At 52.2% G+C, this 14,901-nt stretch overlaps 6 protein-coding genes across 6 annotated transcripts; 2 read left to right on the top strand and 4 right to left on the bottom strand.

Moving 5' to 3' along the window:
* Positions 1-3,927: 3,927 nt before the first annotated feature.
* Positions 3,928-5,232, bottom strand: LACBIDRAFT_317243 (uncharacterized protein; the record flags this gene model as incomplete). Its single annotated transcript, XM_001878804.1, has 3 exons — positions 3,928-4,518; positions 4,569-4,948; positions 4,998-5,232. The coding sequence occupies 3 exons, from the start codon at positions 5,230-5,232 to the stop codon at positions 3,928-3,930; spliced, it is 1,206 nt and encodes a 401-aa protein (XP_001878839.1).
* A 674-nt stretch (positions 5,233-5,906) lies between these two features.
* On the top strand, positions 5,907-8,722 carry LACBIDRAFT_293628 (uncharacterized protein; the record flags this gene model as incomplete). Its single annotated transcript, XM_001879021.1, has 2 exons — positions 5,907-6,373; positions 6,427-8,722. The coding sequence occupies 2 exons, from the start codon at positions 5,907-5,909 to the stop codon at positions 8,531-8,533; spliced, it is 2,574 nt and encodes an 857-aa protein (XP_001879056.1). The 3' UTR covers positions 8,534-8,722.
* On the bottom strand, positions 8,689-9,643 carry LACBIDRAFT_184102 (uncharacterized protein; the record flags this gene model as incomplete). Its single annotated transcript, XM_001878803.1, has 4 exons — positions 8,689-8,959; positions 9,018-9,209; positions 9,260-9,341; positions 9,399-9,643. The coding sequence occupies 4 exons, from the start codon at positions 9,641-9,643 to the stop codon at positions 8,780-8,782; spliced, it is 699 nt and encodes a 232-aa protein (XP_001878838.1). The 3' UTR covers positions 8,689-8,779.
* Positions 9,644-9,926: 283 nt separating this feature from the next.
* Positions 9,927-11,257, bottom strand: LACBIDRAFT_152374 (uncharacterized protein; the record flags this gene model as incomplete). Its single annotated transcript, XM_001878802.1, has 5 exons — positions 9,927-10,104; positions 10,160-10,328; positions 10,385-10,655; positions 10,705-11,041; positions 11,109-11,257. Coding segments are annotated over 5 exons (1,104 nt in total), but the record flags the coding sequence as incomplete, so codon positions are not given.
* A 263-nt stretch (positions 11,258-11,520) lies between these two features.
* Positions 11,521-11,973, top strand: LACBIDRAFT_317240 (uncharacterized protein; the record flags this gene model as incomplete). Its single annotated transcript, XM_001879020.1, has 1 exon — positions 11,521-11,973. One exon carries the CDS (start codon positions 11,521-11,523, stop codon positions 11,971-11,973), a length of 453 nt encoding a protein of 150 aa, XP_001879055.1.
* A 130-nt stretch (positions 11,974-12,103) lies between these two features.
* On the bottom strand, positions 12,104-13,686 carry LACBIDRAFT_317239 (uncharacterized protein; the record flags this gene model as incomplete). The annotated part of the gene is made up of 2 exons (XM_001878801.1): positions 12,104-13,606; positions 13,660-13,686. The coding sequence occupies 2 exons, from the start codon at positions 13,684-13,686 to the stop codon at positions 12,104-12,106; spliced, it is 1,530 nt and encodes a 509-aa protein (XP_001878836.1).
* Positions 13,687-14,901: the final 1,215 nt, after the last annotated feature.

The following is a 14,901-nucleotide window of genomic DNA, read 5'->3' as shown; positions in this document are numbered from 1 at the left end:
TCTCTCCTGCGGCTGAGCCGCCGTTACACCCATGTTCGACCCCTTCCTTCCACTCGCCCAACAGTGCGACACGATGATCCAAGAAGCTACCCTCCATTCGCCCGCCCATTTCGCGGCGGATCCCTTCATTGCGGTCATAAAACATTTTCTCCCACCGTCAAAGACAAGCAAACTGGACCTCACGCTGAAGACTAACCCGACTAACCCTGGCCGCCAAATTGCGATGATGATGCCAGGACCTCACGGCAAGAGACTGAACGACCTGGACAGGTTGAAGACTGCGGCCGTGACTGCTTTGGGGCACCATGCTCCTCCAGATATGCTGGTTGAGCCCGCTGCGCCCAAAGTCACGCAAAAAAGAAAGTTGGAAAGTACCGAGTTGGAGACCGACAAGGAGGCACCCTCGACGAAGTCAAAAAAGGGGAAAGGCAAGGCGCGCGTCAAGGCGAAAAGTGCCGAGTTTGTGGAGAGCGACGAGGCCGGGGAGGCGCCTGCAACGAAGGAAAAGGGGAAAGCCGTTGCGTGGGTGGAGATTGATGAGGAGGCGCCTGCGGTGAAGAAGAAAAAGGAGGCAAAGAGGGCGCAAGTCGAAGAGGACGATGATGAATACGACGATGAAGAGGACGCGCCCAAAGGCAAAAAGAAGGTGCCTGAACTCTAAGACCTCATCCCGGCGAAAGAAGGCCAGCTGAAGAAGAACTTGGTGCTCCGTTTCCCCACTGATCCCACTGATCCCATCGTCTGGGATTCCGCGACGCTCCAGCAAGCCATTGACGATGAGGAGTTTGACCCGCCAAAAACAACTGATCGCTATGTGAAAGAAGCTCGGCGGTTGGAGAGGGATGAGAAGGAGGCTGGGGCGTCCCGAAAGAAAGGAGGGAAAGGTGGAAAACGGGGGCCGTTTTATTGGGGCCGACATGACCAACTCGATTTCGACGGGCCGGTTTCGTTCGAGTACGCCTATGACCCAGAGAGGAATCCGATCGATGAGAATGGCATCAGGAGGTACCTCATCGTGGATGTGTTCGCCACGCCATGCACCAAGTGCACCGCTATGAAGAAGCCTTGCTTTTTTGCCGGTGGGGAGCCGATGCCTTTGGGAAGGAGCGCCATTGATGAACAAGATCTGAACAAGGCCTGCGCTCCTTGCAAGGAGTCTCGGCATAAATGCCCGGGCCATTCACGACTGAGGCAGCGGACCATCATCGACAATCCGTTTTACAAGGATGGTCTGCTCTACAAGGAGGCCAAAAAGTCTACACCCAAACCCGCCGCGCCCAAGGCAACGGCGCCCAAAAACACCACGCCCAAACTTGTGGCGCCCAAAGCCGCGGCACCTACACCAGCACCCAAACCAGCGGCACCCAAACCAGCGGCACCCAAACGAGACGCACCCGTGGCGGTCAAGGTTGCAGGGCCGTCGAAGCCCCAGGTAAAAGGTATTGTGCCAAACTCCCCATGCCCAATGCTCTCTGAAATGTCTTTGTTAGATTCCACTCCGAACGCCAAGCCAAAGGCCCAGCCCTCGATTGCATCGCCCTCAGACTCTGCGCCCACTGAGATTGGTAAATCTCTTCAAATGAAGTCCAGCCATCCAACTGACCAATTCAATTGCCCAGCTCGTATGGAGGACCGCATCATCACACTCGAAAAACAGTGCAGGAGACTTGCGGCGCAGGTGGAGGAGACAAGGGAGAAGCTCGACGGTGTCATCGAAGAGCGGAAGGAAGACATGGCCGAACTGCTCCTCAAGCTGAAGAAGATGGAGCAATCAGTTACCTCAACCAAGGATTGGACGACGCAAAAGGTGATCTTCGCGATGGAAAGCCTTTTCCTCCTTGGAAATGGCATCCATGCGGCGCTCCTAGAGTTGGTGACGAAAATGACCGATCTTCCAGAGGAGATGGGCGCACTGGTATTGGTGGAAAGCGACGACTCAGTGGCGAAGGTGAAGGAGTTGTTGGAGCGCGCCAAACCCAAGTGGGAGGAGATGATCCAAGTCCTCGAAGCTCGACTGCCCTGCGCCCAGGATTTTCAAAGGGGTCAGTCGACGTCGCCCCCCACTGATGCAGGTCCACGTTCGTCCGGCACAGCAGATGCGATTCACACGGTGCCCACTGTCACTGATGCAGCTCCACGTTCGCCTGGCGCAGCATATGGGACTGACATGGCGCCCACCATCGCTCCATCAACTCCAGCGCCTGCTTCGAATGCACCCTCGCGGCCAAACTCACCCATCGCAGCGAAACAGCAATCAGTGGTGGCCACCGCCACTGCTGGAGTTGCACCTGCTGCCCCTTCAAGTCCCACAGCGCCCAACACCGAAGGAGTAGAACTCGCGCCGGTTGAGGTTGGCCCAGGTTCTCCACTTACCGCCATTGGATCTCGCCCCGCTTCCCCGCTAAGTGGAGATGAACCTACTGGGCGCAAAAGGAAGGCTGATGAAGAGGTCGACGCGGACATCACCAGGAAGAAACCGGCCAGCAATCGGAAGAAGGGCCCACCGAGTGCACCTCAGCGCAGACAACCTACGCATGGTAAGGCTCCCGATAGCGTCAATCCGGCGACAGCAGGCCAGTCGAGCAAACCGGACACCATCATCGAGGAGGACTTGTAAATAAAATTCGCATGGCCATACATATCTTGAAATACCCTACAGTAGCTAGGGTATAATAAATTTTTTGATGCAGTTATTCTTTGGCACGCATATGCTTTGGCGCTCTTTCAGTTCAACTGACACATTTTGGGGCGCTGGCAAATTGAGGTTACTTGGGGCGCAAACAAATTGAGGTTCCTACGCGTTGGCGCTCTTACATGACAGGGTTTTGGAACAGCTTGGAACCCAAACCTTGTATTCGCAGGTGTAAGTAACATGTAGCTAGGTTGACTCAGGCGCCGGTGCGAAAACAGGTGTGGCACCTGAATCAAAGAAAGACTCAAAAGTGTGCAACGTTGAATCACTCCTTCCACCACTCTCCATGCCGTCGTCAATGACGCCCATGAAACTCTCTTTGACTTCAGTACAAGTCCAACCTCATATCCCAGGATCTTGATTGTCTTCATTACCTGAGCCACATTTGTGTGGAAATTCCATTATCCATTCATTGAACCTGTTGGGCCCACCCATTTGAAACGAAGACTTTGTAGGGCCCACGCATTGAATTGAAGACAGTAAGTACTGCCAGATATGTCGCCCACCTGATGGCACAACAACGGCTTTGGCGCAAAGCTCGTTGCCTATATTTGGCAGGCGAGCACCAGTTGGGCCCAGCCATCACTAATGGACAATTTGTCGATGGGCATGGGTCCGCAGTGAAGTCATTTCGAATGAGCGCGCCCATTAATGGCAGGCGCGAGCGCCCATTACTGGCAGGCGCGCACCTGTTCGGCCCAGCCATCACTATGGAGGATATGTTGATAGGTGGGCCGAGTCCGCTGGCCCCATATGGTATGAGGTATTGTCAGGTTCGGTTAGTCCATTAGGTAAGGGCTAGGGTCACTGTCATATGTGAAGCCTCTTACTACGCTGTTCCAACAAGTAATTGGCTGGTCGATGCCATCCCATTTTCCACACCCTCATCAAACACTTGATCAGTGCCACGCACCGGGAATCGGCACACGTGAACAACAACAAGAATCAGGGCAGCTGACCACGGGTACCTTATGTGCCCATGATTGATACCATTTGGATGGGTGTGGCGGGTTGGCTGGCAAGGATTTGGGAGGAGGCTGGAGAACCAACAATAGCATGTTCAGAGTGGAAGAGAGTGTTGAAGGAGACTTGTCAAGAGGTGGGCATCACCGTCAGTAGCATTTTGTCATAGAGAAAGCTTAGGGGCTGCATTTTCTGAAAACTTATGTTAGTCTGAGCTGATAGCATAGCTTATACCTTGACCACCTTGAGCTCCTTCCTACCGAGCCGGGTAGTCATTCTACAAGTTGAAGCCAATTTTGAATGCTCTCCCTAGTTTGCTCCTTCATAATACGTGCCCGATGCATGTCCTTCCTTGCATTATACGCCCATAATCCCGCAACCACGTCAAACATATCAAATGCCTCACTGTCTCCTACCTTCTCCGACATCTCAGTCTGCGAACGACGATCTGCTTTCCTAGTTCGAACCGTTTTATTGCGACTAACCATCCCCCGTTTCCCTGCACCCCTAACTGAATGACTGTCATCATCGTCGTCGTCGTCATCGTCGGTCTCGCGGTAGTAAAAGTCCTTGGTTTTTTCCTGGCTAAATTGCACAAAGTTCTTCACTCCCCATGCCTCGAGCGCAGCAGAACCATAGGCGACACCGAAGAGAAAAGGTGGCGGCCAATCGTTATTTGCTTGCGCCGCAGCTGAGTTGTGAGGTATTATGTGATCAACCAGTGGATCACTGCAACTAAAATTGTGAAAGGTAAGGCGACTATTCGCGAGTGACGGATGCACGGCGAATTGAAGAAGGCCGACAATCGTGTCGCTTTGCATGGCGAGCGGCACATCGTTGACGTTCATCGCGAAATTGGGTAACTAGCAAATCAACTCAATGAGATTGAAGATAACTGCGTCGAGTAGCTGACCTGTAAGAAGGCGACCTGGGAGGTTCCGAACGCGGTATGCAGCATTCGGTTAAGCAGGATCCCATTCCGCGTATCGTTGACGTCGTCTAAGAGTGGATCAACGACTGCTTGCCTGTAGTCGACGAGATTCTTCATGTACTGCGTCTGGAATAAGCGGCGTGAACGGTACCAAGGGCCGGAACGCACCTGCCAGTGGTTTACCGTTGCATGCGGGACTATATGGCAAGCCTGACATTGTGCTGGAGCTGCACCAGTTACCACGCAACGCCTATCACGATTGACTACATCGTCTCTAAAGTTCGCCCGGCGGTTAGTGACATCCGACGTGTAGGAGGTTCTGCCATTCATCAGATTTGGATCAAGCAAACGATAGTCTTTGTCTATCATTAAAGATGAATGACAGATCCCGATTCACTTGAAATGACTCGCCTTGAGATATGTAGTAATACATCCTAGGCGATATAGACACGCCCTCAGGACGATAATCCGCGACCTCTTCGCCATCGCGCTCATAGGAGATGTACCCTTCCTTGCCGTATAAGGCGTACCCCAGAAAACGTAACCAGGTGAGAGGATGCAGTGAGAATCGCCGACACTCGTGAACCGGGATGGAGAGCGCATGCCGATACCCAAAATCAAAACGGATCCAGAGCTCAACTTGCATTGTGAACTCAGTAATCAAGCTCAAGTCTCAGAGGTATTACGTATCCGCACTCTGCGAGCTCGCTGCGCGTGCAAGCGAATTTGTTTCAAGTTACCGCCCAATTTCTGTACTCTAGAATAATCATAAAAATCTGGATAAAGCCCTCAATTTTTGCTCATATTATTGTAAACGCTATCAGTCCCCACCTGAATCTAAGACCTTGAGGGTAGGGAGCAAATACTTGCTGAGATACACGGTGGATACACGCCATTCAAGATATTCCTTGCATGAAATTGTATTTGTTTGTCCCCGCCTTTCACTCCCGTCTCCGACTTCCCAACCATCTTCAACCGCTCCCAACCATCTTCAACCATCACTAGCATATGCATCACTCGAGTAAGTCAACAAACCCGCCAGTATGACGTTCGAATGTTCATCAAGTCTTACTCAGTATTACTATGAATAGAGCAAACCATTTGAACCCCGGTTTTGCAAAACGCCGCATCCACGACATGCACCTCACACGTGTTGATAGGCCATGCCTAATTCCGACACAACACAGCTTCATATTTTAATCTCCCATACCTTTCCTTCAACGTTTCAACTGCGCTCGGAGTACATGAGGTACCGGAAGTGCTGATCATACAAAAGGGCGAAGACAGCAAGTGGTTCTGTTTCCTTCAACTCTCTTTACTATGTCTTCACATCCTCACGATCACTCCGATGGAGTATTGCCGCTACCACAGTGCGGGTTTGGCGCAGAGGTGAACTTCAAGGACCTCATACAAAACAACCGCTTCCTCTACCGAGTATACACACCCAAGGAACGGTCCCCCTTCTTCGATGAGACCGATCCTATCTTCGTCGCTCCGAAATTCAACGAGGTGTATGCTCGTTCACCCTTGGAGGTGTCAAATTGCAAGCTACCGGGTCCCCAGGGTGGGACGTACGCTGATGCTGCTAGGCATATGGATTGGACAACGAGGGCGTCCTCCGTGTATGTCTCGACGTCGTTTAGCTTCGCGTGGTCGATCTGGGAGGCGATGCGGAGATATCACTTTGGGGTCAAGAAGGACGTTGAGATTGCCATCATCGATACCAGGGCCGTTGCAGATAGAGCAGAGACCGCTGTTGAGCTGTTACGCAAGAGTTTACCCAAGGAGTAAGTGTCCTCAACACTTCGATATATTGTGGCTAAGACTTCGTTATCTTTAGACGAAGATCGGAGTACTGGAAGTGGTACAAATTCTCCCAAGAATCCCAATCAGTTCTCGTATACGGATTCATCCCAGCCAACGCTGTCCTCGCTTCCGTTCCCCTGCTCTCCATCCTCGAAAAACTACCCTCTTACTTCCTACAATCGGATTTCCCCATCAAGGAAAACCCACTTCACCACATCGCATGGGACTACGCGCAACGAAAGCCAAGTTATCGTCAGTTCTGCCAGGACATGTCCAATCGTTTCCTCAACCGCCAAAACGAGCTTCGTATGCGCGATGCCACAGGAGGTGCTGTTCGGCTCGCATTGGCCTTCTTGAGACCGTGGTTCCTCGAGCTGGTCACGGAACACGTGGACTCCGCCATTGACACTTTACATGTTTTGGCGTTTACCATTGCGCAATGGCCGAGCCAGTGGTGGGTGCGGGAACACCCTGAGCTGCAACGGATGATTCAATCCATCACTCTGGCGATTGGTGAAGAACTGCGCGGGAAGTATGAACGGAAGGCGAGAGCTGAGGTTCTTGAGCTGCAGGAGATTATTGAGGGATTGGAGAAAATCATCAGAGGGTACGAGAGGGCTCGGATAACCCAAACTAGGATGAGAGTCCATTGGGCAGCAGAAACTCCCCAGCCGACTGTGTCAGAAACACCTCAACCAGTTGTGTCAGAAACGCCTCGGCCAGTTGTCTCGGAGATGCCTCAACCGATCGTATCAGATCCCTATCCCTTGGCTAAAGGCCGTCCTGCTCCACTTGACTTCCATCGCGAACTTCCCCCACAATCCCCGATTCACTTCGAGACGCCCATAACACCCCCTGCGTCGCCTCGTCATTCGTTGACGATTCCTACGACGGCTGCGCCGGCACATCGATACGTAGGCGTTCCATTGGCGGTGTCATTCCAGCCGTTGACTCCTCCAAGAGAGATTTCACAAGGTGGAGATGAAGACTTATCGTCCGCTGCATCTTCTCCGTCTCCGTCGAGGCCTGGTTCGCCTCAATCACTCACTTTGCGTGAGGTATCGCAGTACTCTCCACCGCCCTCACCTAAAACAACCAATTTCCTTCTCGAGGACGACTTGCAACATGACGAAGTGGTTGTATCAGGCACAGTATCTCGGCCTTTTGTTGGTTTGGTTCCCGTCATCACACCCGCCGTATCGAGTGCGTTGGACCTCCCAGGTGTTCCTTTTAATGTTATCACGGAATGGCCGTTCTCGCCCAAAGTTGCTACGCCTCTTTCGATTATTGTTCCACCCATTGTTTCTGAGGCATCGACTTCTGCTTCTTTGAAGGGAGATTCGCCTGCGGAATCGACGTCTCCGTCTGGGGCTTCATCGCCGTCTGTTGTATCTGAAGTAGGATCTCAAACATCTCCGCTTGAGGCGTGGTCGCTCCTTGAAGCGTCTCCAGCAATTTCTTTAATGGAGGCGTCTCGAGCAGCCTCTCCTCTTGAGGAGTCTCGAGCAGCCTCTCCGTTTGAGGAGTCTCAAGCAGCCTCTCCAATTGAGGCTTTCCCAGCGACAACATCCTCTTCCTCTCTATCTACCCTTTCCTCAAAAGGATTATCGCCAATCGCCATCCCCACATCACCTTCAACAGACCAGGCGTCCAAGCACTCATCGTCATCAGCATCATCATCATTACCTTCCACTCCCAGTTCTTCCTCATTTTCCCCTCATCTCAACGCCCGGGCTCTCCCTCCCGTCGGAGCATCGCAGCCTCCCTCACCCATACACGAAAAAGGGAAGCTGCCGACGTCTGTGGAACTGGCGCCCCCAATACCAATGTCCATGGGTCTAGTCAGACGACGACTGCCCCCTTTCGAACCTCAAATTGGGCCGTCAACCAGGGGGGTAGTGACGGCACACGACCTCTTCCTCCCCCCAAGGCCAGCAATGAGCCTCATCACGCAGACCCACCATCTTCACGAGGCGCTCGCGCTTAATCTTGATCTGGATGATGAGGACGAGGAGGAACTGCGTAGGTCGCCTGTGTTGGTGGAGACGGCTGGATTCATTGTTACTGGGTTTTTGATTGGTGCTTTTATTACCCTTTTTTTGGTGTCTACGCAGCGCAGGACGCTGATTTACCTCACTTGATTCGGCTGGCCTGGTTGGGATGCAGGTCACACACCTATCCTTATGTTCACCTTTTTTCGTTCATCCCCACTCAAAGTTGTTTCGTCTCTGCTTGTACTACTTACTCTACAATGTACGAATACCTTCTGTAGTACATAGGTGTAATTGTACCCTCCTTCGTTCAAAACTCAATTCCATTATGTATCATTTACAACCTTCATGATTTCGACTGGTATCTAATTGCAACGGTGATTACCGAAGTGGACTTCATTTTCGGACTGCATACAAGAACCCATCGTACCCCTTCTCCCCAGCCGTTCCAATGGTCGTGGCCTCAACGTCCTTATCGTCCTTGAGTGCGCGCAACAAGTCTCGTACACCCTCAACGCTTCCATCCGTGTACCTGGGATCAGCAACTCGGGCGTAGCGAACCACATTATCCACGATCTACAATCACCCCGTTTCAAGTTATCAATAAAAAGATTGCAACACACAGGAGACGCACGATGACACCGCCCTTCCTAACCAGCCGCTTCGCTTCGACGAAATACGCAGTGTTGGACGGTTTATCCGCGTCTATGAACACCAGATCGAACTTCGGTTCTTCCGGGAGCGCGCGGAGTGAGTCGATGGCGGGTCCTAGGATGACGGAGACTTTGTTGGCTAGGCCGGCTGCTGCTACGTTCTCTTTTGCTGCCTAGCACGTGGGGGTGAGCCGAGGATGGAGGGGAGGGTAAGTGCGCGCACCTGAGCATGTTTCTCGGAGATTTCTAGAGTGACGAGGGTGCCGTCGGGCGGGAGCGCTCTTGCCAACCAAATCGAGGAATACCTGTTTCGCCTTCCGAGTGAGTATAGACTGATACAATATATATGCACACATGCATACCCTCCCAGCGTGCCAACCTCCAATATCCTCTTCGCGCCAATAGACTGTGCGAGTAAATTCAGAAACTTTCCCTGAGCGGGGGAAACGGCGATCTCAGGTAACCCCTGTTCGTCGTTTCGTTTCGCGGCTGCTTCTAATGCGGGATCGGGGAGGAGGAGGAAGGAGTTGTGGTATTTGTCGGAACGCTCCCAGTCGTCGAGGGTGGTGGGCTGGTAGTCCTGGCGTATCAGATACGGGATGGACATGTCAAATGTGGAGGAGATGTGTATATGCACTATGTAGATCTGGTCGGCCGAAATATATAGGACAAGGAGTTGGGTTATTATTATAAGCGAAGTACATACACAAATGACGAAAGATGGCGGCACAAGGGGCTGCGTATTATTTTGATAGAGATTACGGAGAGATTCATAACACCCACTCACGCACTTCACGCGCTTCCTCCGCACGCCTCTCAACCACTTTCTTCACCGCCTTACCCCACACTTCTTCCGGCCGCGTACCATCATCATGCCAACAGGCCTTGATGTGCTTCTCCGCGTCCGCAAACTCCATAACCACGCAATTATCGACTGTCAAAGGCAGGAGGGGGTCCCATCGGACGAGGGTCGGTCTGCTGGGCACGTTGTGCGGTGGGATGACGGAACGTCCCCTGTGTAGGTCTTCGAAGATCAGGGCGACGTCGTCTTCGTCGATGGGGAGTTTGCTGTCGTGAAAAATCAGGTTATTTTGCTACGAATGTAATGTTATGTAAAACGTACTTGAGCTGTTCACCCAACAGTTTAGACTCGCGAACGAGTAAGTCGCGATACATCCTTTCATAGAGCTTCTTTCTATTTTTTATGGGGAGGGGGTTAAGGATCGGTTTTCCGGCCAGTTCGCAGAGAACGTAAGTCGCGATGTGGAGTCCGAACACCGACGGTAGCGGGCCTAATTAGCTCGCCCAGTTAGTTCAACTACCCGCATGTCAAGGAGTGGGTACTAACCGATAACAGGCAGGATTCGGACTCGAAAGTCATCAAACACACCCAGCTCATGGACCGCGCCTTTCTCAAACTCTTCTTCGGGGAGCGGGAGGAGTTTCACGTCCCCTGGTACTTCTGTAGAATAGACGACGGGGATACCGGAGGAGACGCCGAGTGTACGGAGACGTCTGCGGACGGAGCGTGCGAGGGGGTCGTATATTGTATGCGAGATATCGCTGATTTGTATTCGGGTTGGGTCGCATTTGGCTCCTGCGCCCATGGAGGAGAAAACCTTGTCCGGCGTCAGTAAACGATAACTGTGGCGAAGATGAGGGGTCTACCTTGATGTCATTATCATGACAATACTTTAACAAATCGACTTTCGTCTGTATATTGTCTATCGCATCTAAGAAACACTGTGAGAAGAGAGCGTGTGTTAAGGACGGCGAAAACATACCAATAACCCAATCAGCGTCTTCCAACAACGCTCCTCCCTCCTCCTTGCGCCAAACCTCTATCCGAGAGTCTACCTGTGCCCATTTACAGATCGACAAGAGTGTTTTTTCAATACATTTAACTTTTGGCGTCCCGACGTCATCCAGCCCAGCTGTGGCGTGTCGGTTGAGGGAGGACAAAGTGACGTAGTCAAAGTCTACCAGCCTAATTTTCGAGATACCACTAAGCACACACACCAAAAAAAACTCTCAACATTGGTCAATTTGAAAAAGAAAAAGGGAGAACGTACGACCTAACAAGCATAACAGCAGCCCAACTCCCAACGCCTCCACATCCAACCACAACCACCCTCCCCTCCCTAATCCTCTCCATCCCCTTTTCCCCAAAAAACGCATAATTCCTAGCCAGTTGCTCCCTAATCAAATCCTCATCATAATCCGCCACATCTCCAAAACTCGGTAAAGAGGGCCCAACGCCGTCGAGGGTGGTGATAGCGCGAGCAGGCGGCTTGGGGACGTTATGTGTCTGCGTATGAGTAGCGATGGACAACCGAATTTCTTGGTCTAGTTTTCTGCGCCGGACGCGCTTGGTGTGTGTGTTGTAGGCGTGGAAGAGGCTGGCTGTTGCTAGTGATGCGCCGAGGGCTGTTAGTATGAGTTGAGTTTTGTGGGGTTGGTTGGTGAATAGGTCCATGATATGTAATGACGGCATCAACAAATTCAAATTTTTTGGAAGTTGACACCCTTGACGTTTGCGCTTGCACCTTACCTCACTCAAGGGACCTCAACTTAAAACAACCCAACGGGCATCCTCCCCACACACACACCCCAATGTTCGCACCAGGCCTCCCCTACCACCTCCGCGCCCTAACCAAACTCCGGTGCAAAATCTTCCAAACAACCTACAACCCGCAAGGTCTCCGCACAGGCGCCAAATACCTCCGCCAACGCCTCCGCGGGCCCAGCATGATGGCGTACTACCCCACCACGCTCAACCTCTCCCGGTTCATTCGGCAGAACCCCGATATGGAGATGGTGAATGAGGATGCGGAGGAGAGGTTGGTTGATGTTTATGAGAGGAGGAAGAGGGGCAAGGGTGCGCCGAAGAAGGCGAAGGATAAGACGGAGAGTAGGAGGTTGCAGAAGAGGAGGTGAAAAGGGTGTTTTCTTGAGGGGAGAGTACGAGTTCGTTGCTTTAGTTCATGGGTCGTATGTATGGCACCGTTAGGCAGACGAGCCTCGTAATTCCATTATTCGCCCACGGAAAATGATTACACTAAACGTCCTAGTCATCATACACCATAGTAATCCTAGGAACATCATTCCCCTCCTCCAGCCCCCAATGAAAATTCCTCACATTCCCCCTCAACCATCTCTCATCCTCCTCCTCCAACACCGTAGGCCCAACCCCACACACATACACATCCTCTATACACACAAACCCCAAACCCCTATTCTCCTCACGCATCGCAAAGTCCCTCCTCCTTTCCACCATTTTCCTCAACGCCTTTCCCGTAAAGTTCTCACAATCCTCGATATGCAGAGCACGTAGGCTGGGAGCGATATGATACGGCGGCACTATCTCCGCTTCGAAAAGTCCTAAAAGATTATCGTCGAACGACGGACAACCCCTTAAGGAGAGGACCTCCCCGTCCCAAAAGGTTAAAAAGTCTTCGAGGTCCTGATCGTCCCGGAGGTCTGCGAGTTCAAGGAACGTCGTACACGGAACCTCCGGAAACTCGTTTATAGAGACGTTTTTGAGCGTGAGGTGGGTTGGGGAGAGGTGTGCTATGGAGTGGATCCCTTTGATCACGTCATCTTCTAGATCTTCAAGGTGTACCTCCGACACCCCCAATTTGAGGCGCTGAGCACCCGGAATCCTGGTAGCCGGCCAAGTGAGGAGGAAAGTGACGTCCCGAAGGACGAGGGAAGAAAGTAAAGGCAGACACGCGATGGCTATAAAAGCACATTCCAGCGATATCAACTCGTCTCCAATGAAAGCAAGACGTTCAATTGTGAGTGATTTGAGGAATGAAAACTTCCCGATCCATACGGACGGGTTCCGACACATCGTCATAAAATTCGGGCCATCCAATTTGAGGGAAAACAAAGGGGGAGAGGAGAGGTCGGGCCGCGAAGGGATAGGGATAGGTGGGGGAACACACACGTTCAGCCCATCGTCCATATCGCAGTGCATTGCTATGCTGACGAGGTGAGGTGCCGTGCTTTGAAAGAAGGTAGACATAGGTGGGAGCGAGGAGCTTTGGGTAACGTGGAAGTAGATATCTTGGAAATGGTGGAGGTTGCGTGCTAGGACATTCATGACTGCCGCTACGCGCCACCGTTCGTTCGGGTCGTACCCCCCATCATAGGACCTCCGCACGATGGCTACGACGATGGGGAGGTGCCGGGATCGTTTGAGGAACAGGGTTAGCTGCGCCGTCAACGACGCAGGGGAGTCAACCAGAATGACTGGGCGTGTCCAGAAATGGGGTGTGGATGTGATGATCTCCCGCCAGAGCCGACATACCGACGCGGGTACGTGCGGGAAGAGGGAGAACTGCCTCATTAGGGTGTCCCAGATGCTGTTCCTCGGTAAGGTGGGGTTGATGGTGAGGAGTTGGGGATGGATGGTGGAGAGGAGCCAGGCCCGGTGGGTCATTGTGAATATGATTTCGAGGAGCTCGACGGGGAGGGAATGGATGGAGGTGCTTTCATGATCTGCTAGTAAAGGAGGTTCTGGGCTGGAGTGAATGCCTTCGTAGGAATCGTCATGGGAGACGACGAGCTAGTGTAGATGGTCAAAGGATGTGAGAGACTAGAGATAGTCAAAGAACGTACCTGCTCCAGCAAATTCGATACGTCCATGAGTGTTGGGAAGGGAAACAAAGGCCCTTTTGTCCCTTTATCCTAAAATCATTCTGTCATAAAGGCATCCCAGGCTGCGTCGTGTTTCGATTGTAGAGGGGAGCCATCGCCGTCAAGAAAGAAATAACCAATTTCCAAATCCGGACATCCCTTCTAGATAGCCGACGACAAACATCGACTCGGAACGACGACTGCATTGTGCTCTTGTTCCTCCCTGCTTTATCACCGCAGAATGTCTTTGAATTTATCCTATCTAGACCTTATAGACATCTGCGACAACGTCCAGATCTACCGTCCAACTCCCGAAGCGCTCTACGATCTAAAGCACAAAATCGACGCGCAGGACAAAGCCGGACATGGAGGAGAGCACCTCGTCCCATTCGCGTTGAACCCGTCACCTGAAAGCCCCATTATTGGCTTACTCCGCCCGATCATCGTCCAACAGCTCAGACCGGAGAACGAGCGGAGTAGGCGGCTGGGCCTTCCGGTAATCTGGGAGTTGGAATTCCAAGAAGGAGTGGGGCACCCCCGGGTGAGCTTCCAAAGCTGGCTTGACACACCCACAAAACGCTCCGCCGCCATGCGTGAGATCTGTGAGCGATGGCGGGGTATGCACTTCTTTAACGATGTCTGCGGGCCCAAGAAATGGAGGGACGAGTTGTACCCTGTATACGCAGACCCCTTTGGAGTGCTGGACCACCCCGATCATCAAGCAAAAGGGACCACCAAGGAGCTCAACTTTGTCTTTGAGATGGAGCGCTCGGCGTGTGCGCTTTTTGGTGTGGTCACGTATGGGGTGCATATGAGTATATACCAGGAGGTGTCTGGTTTGGATGGGGAGAGGAGGTTGAGTGTTTGGGTTCCTACGCGTGCAAGGACGAAGCCTACGTACGTTCATACAAGTACCTTTCACTCCATTTGTGCTCATGCTTCGCTGTTACTTAGATTCCCTGGATTCCTGGACAACACGGTTGCTGGTGGCATACCCAGCGGGATGCCCGTCTTTGAGTCGCTCGTGAAAGAGTGTATGGAGGAAGCTAGCTTGGGAGCGGACCTAGTTCGGAAACATGTTCGTGGAGCTGGAGCTATTAGCTATTTCTTCAGGTGGAACTACTTCGAATCTAGACTCCTACTTGGGCATTCGTTGACGTTTTCAAAGGACCTCGAAGGGTTGGCTGCAGCCTGAAGTTGAGTAAGTGTCATCTGGAGTATTCC

The sequence above is a fragment of the Laccaria bicolor genome, genomic scaffold (assembly GCF_000143565.1).
Source record: "Laccaria bicolor S238N-H82 LACBIscaffold_7 genomic scaffold, whole genome shotgun sequence".
NCBI lineage: Eukaryota > Fungi > Basidiomycota > Agaricomycetes > Agaricales > Hydnangiaceae > Laccaria > Laccaria bicolor.
This window is presented reverse-complemented; position numbering and strand designations above follow the sequence as displayed.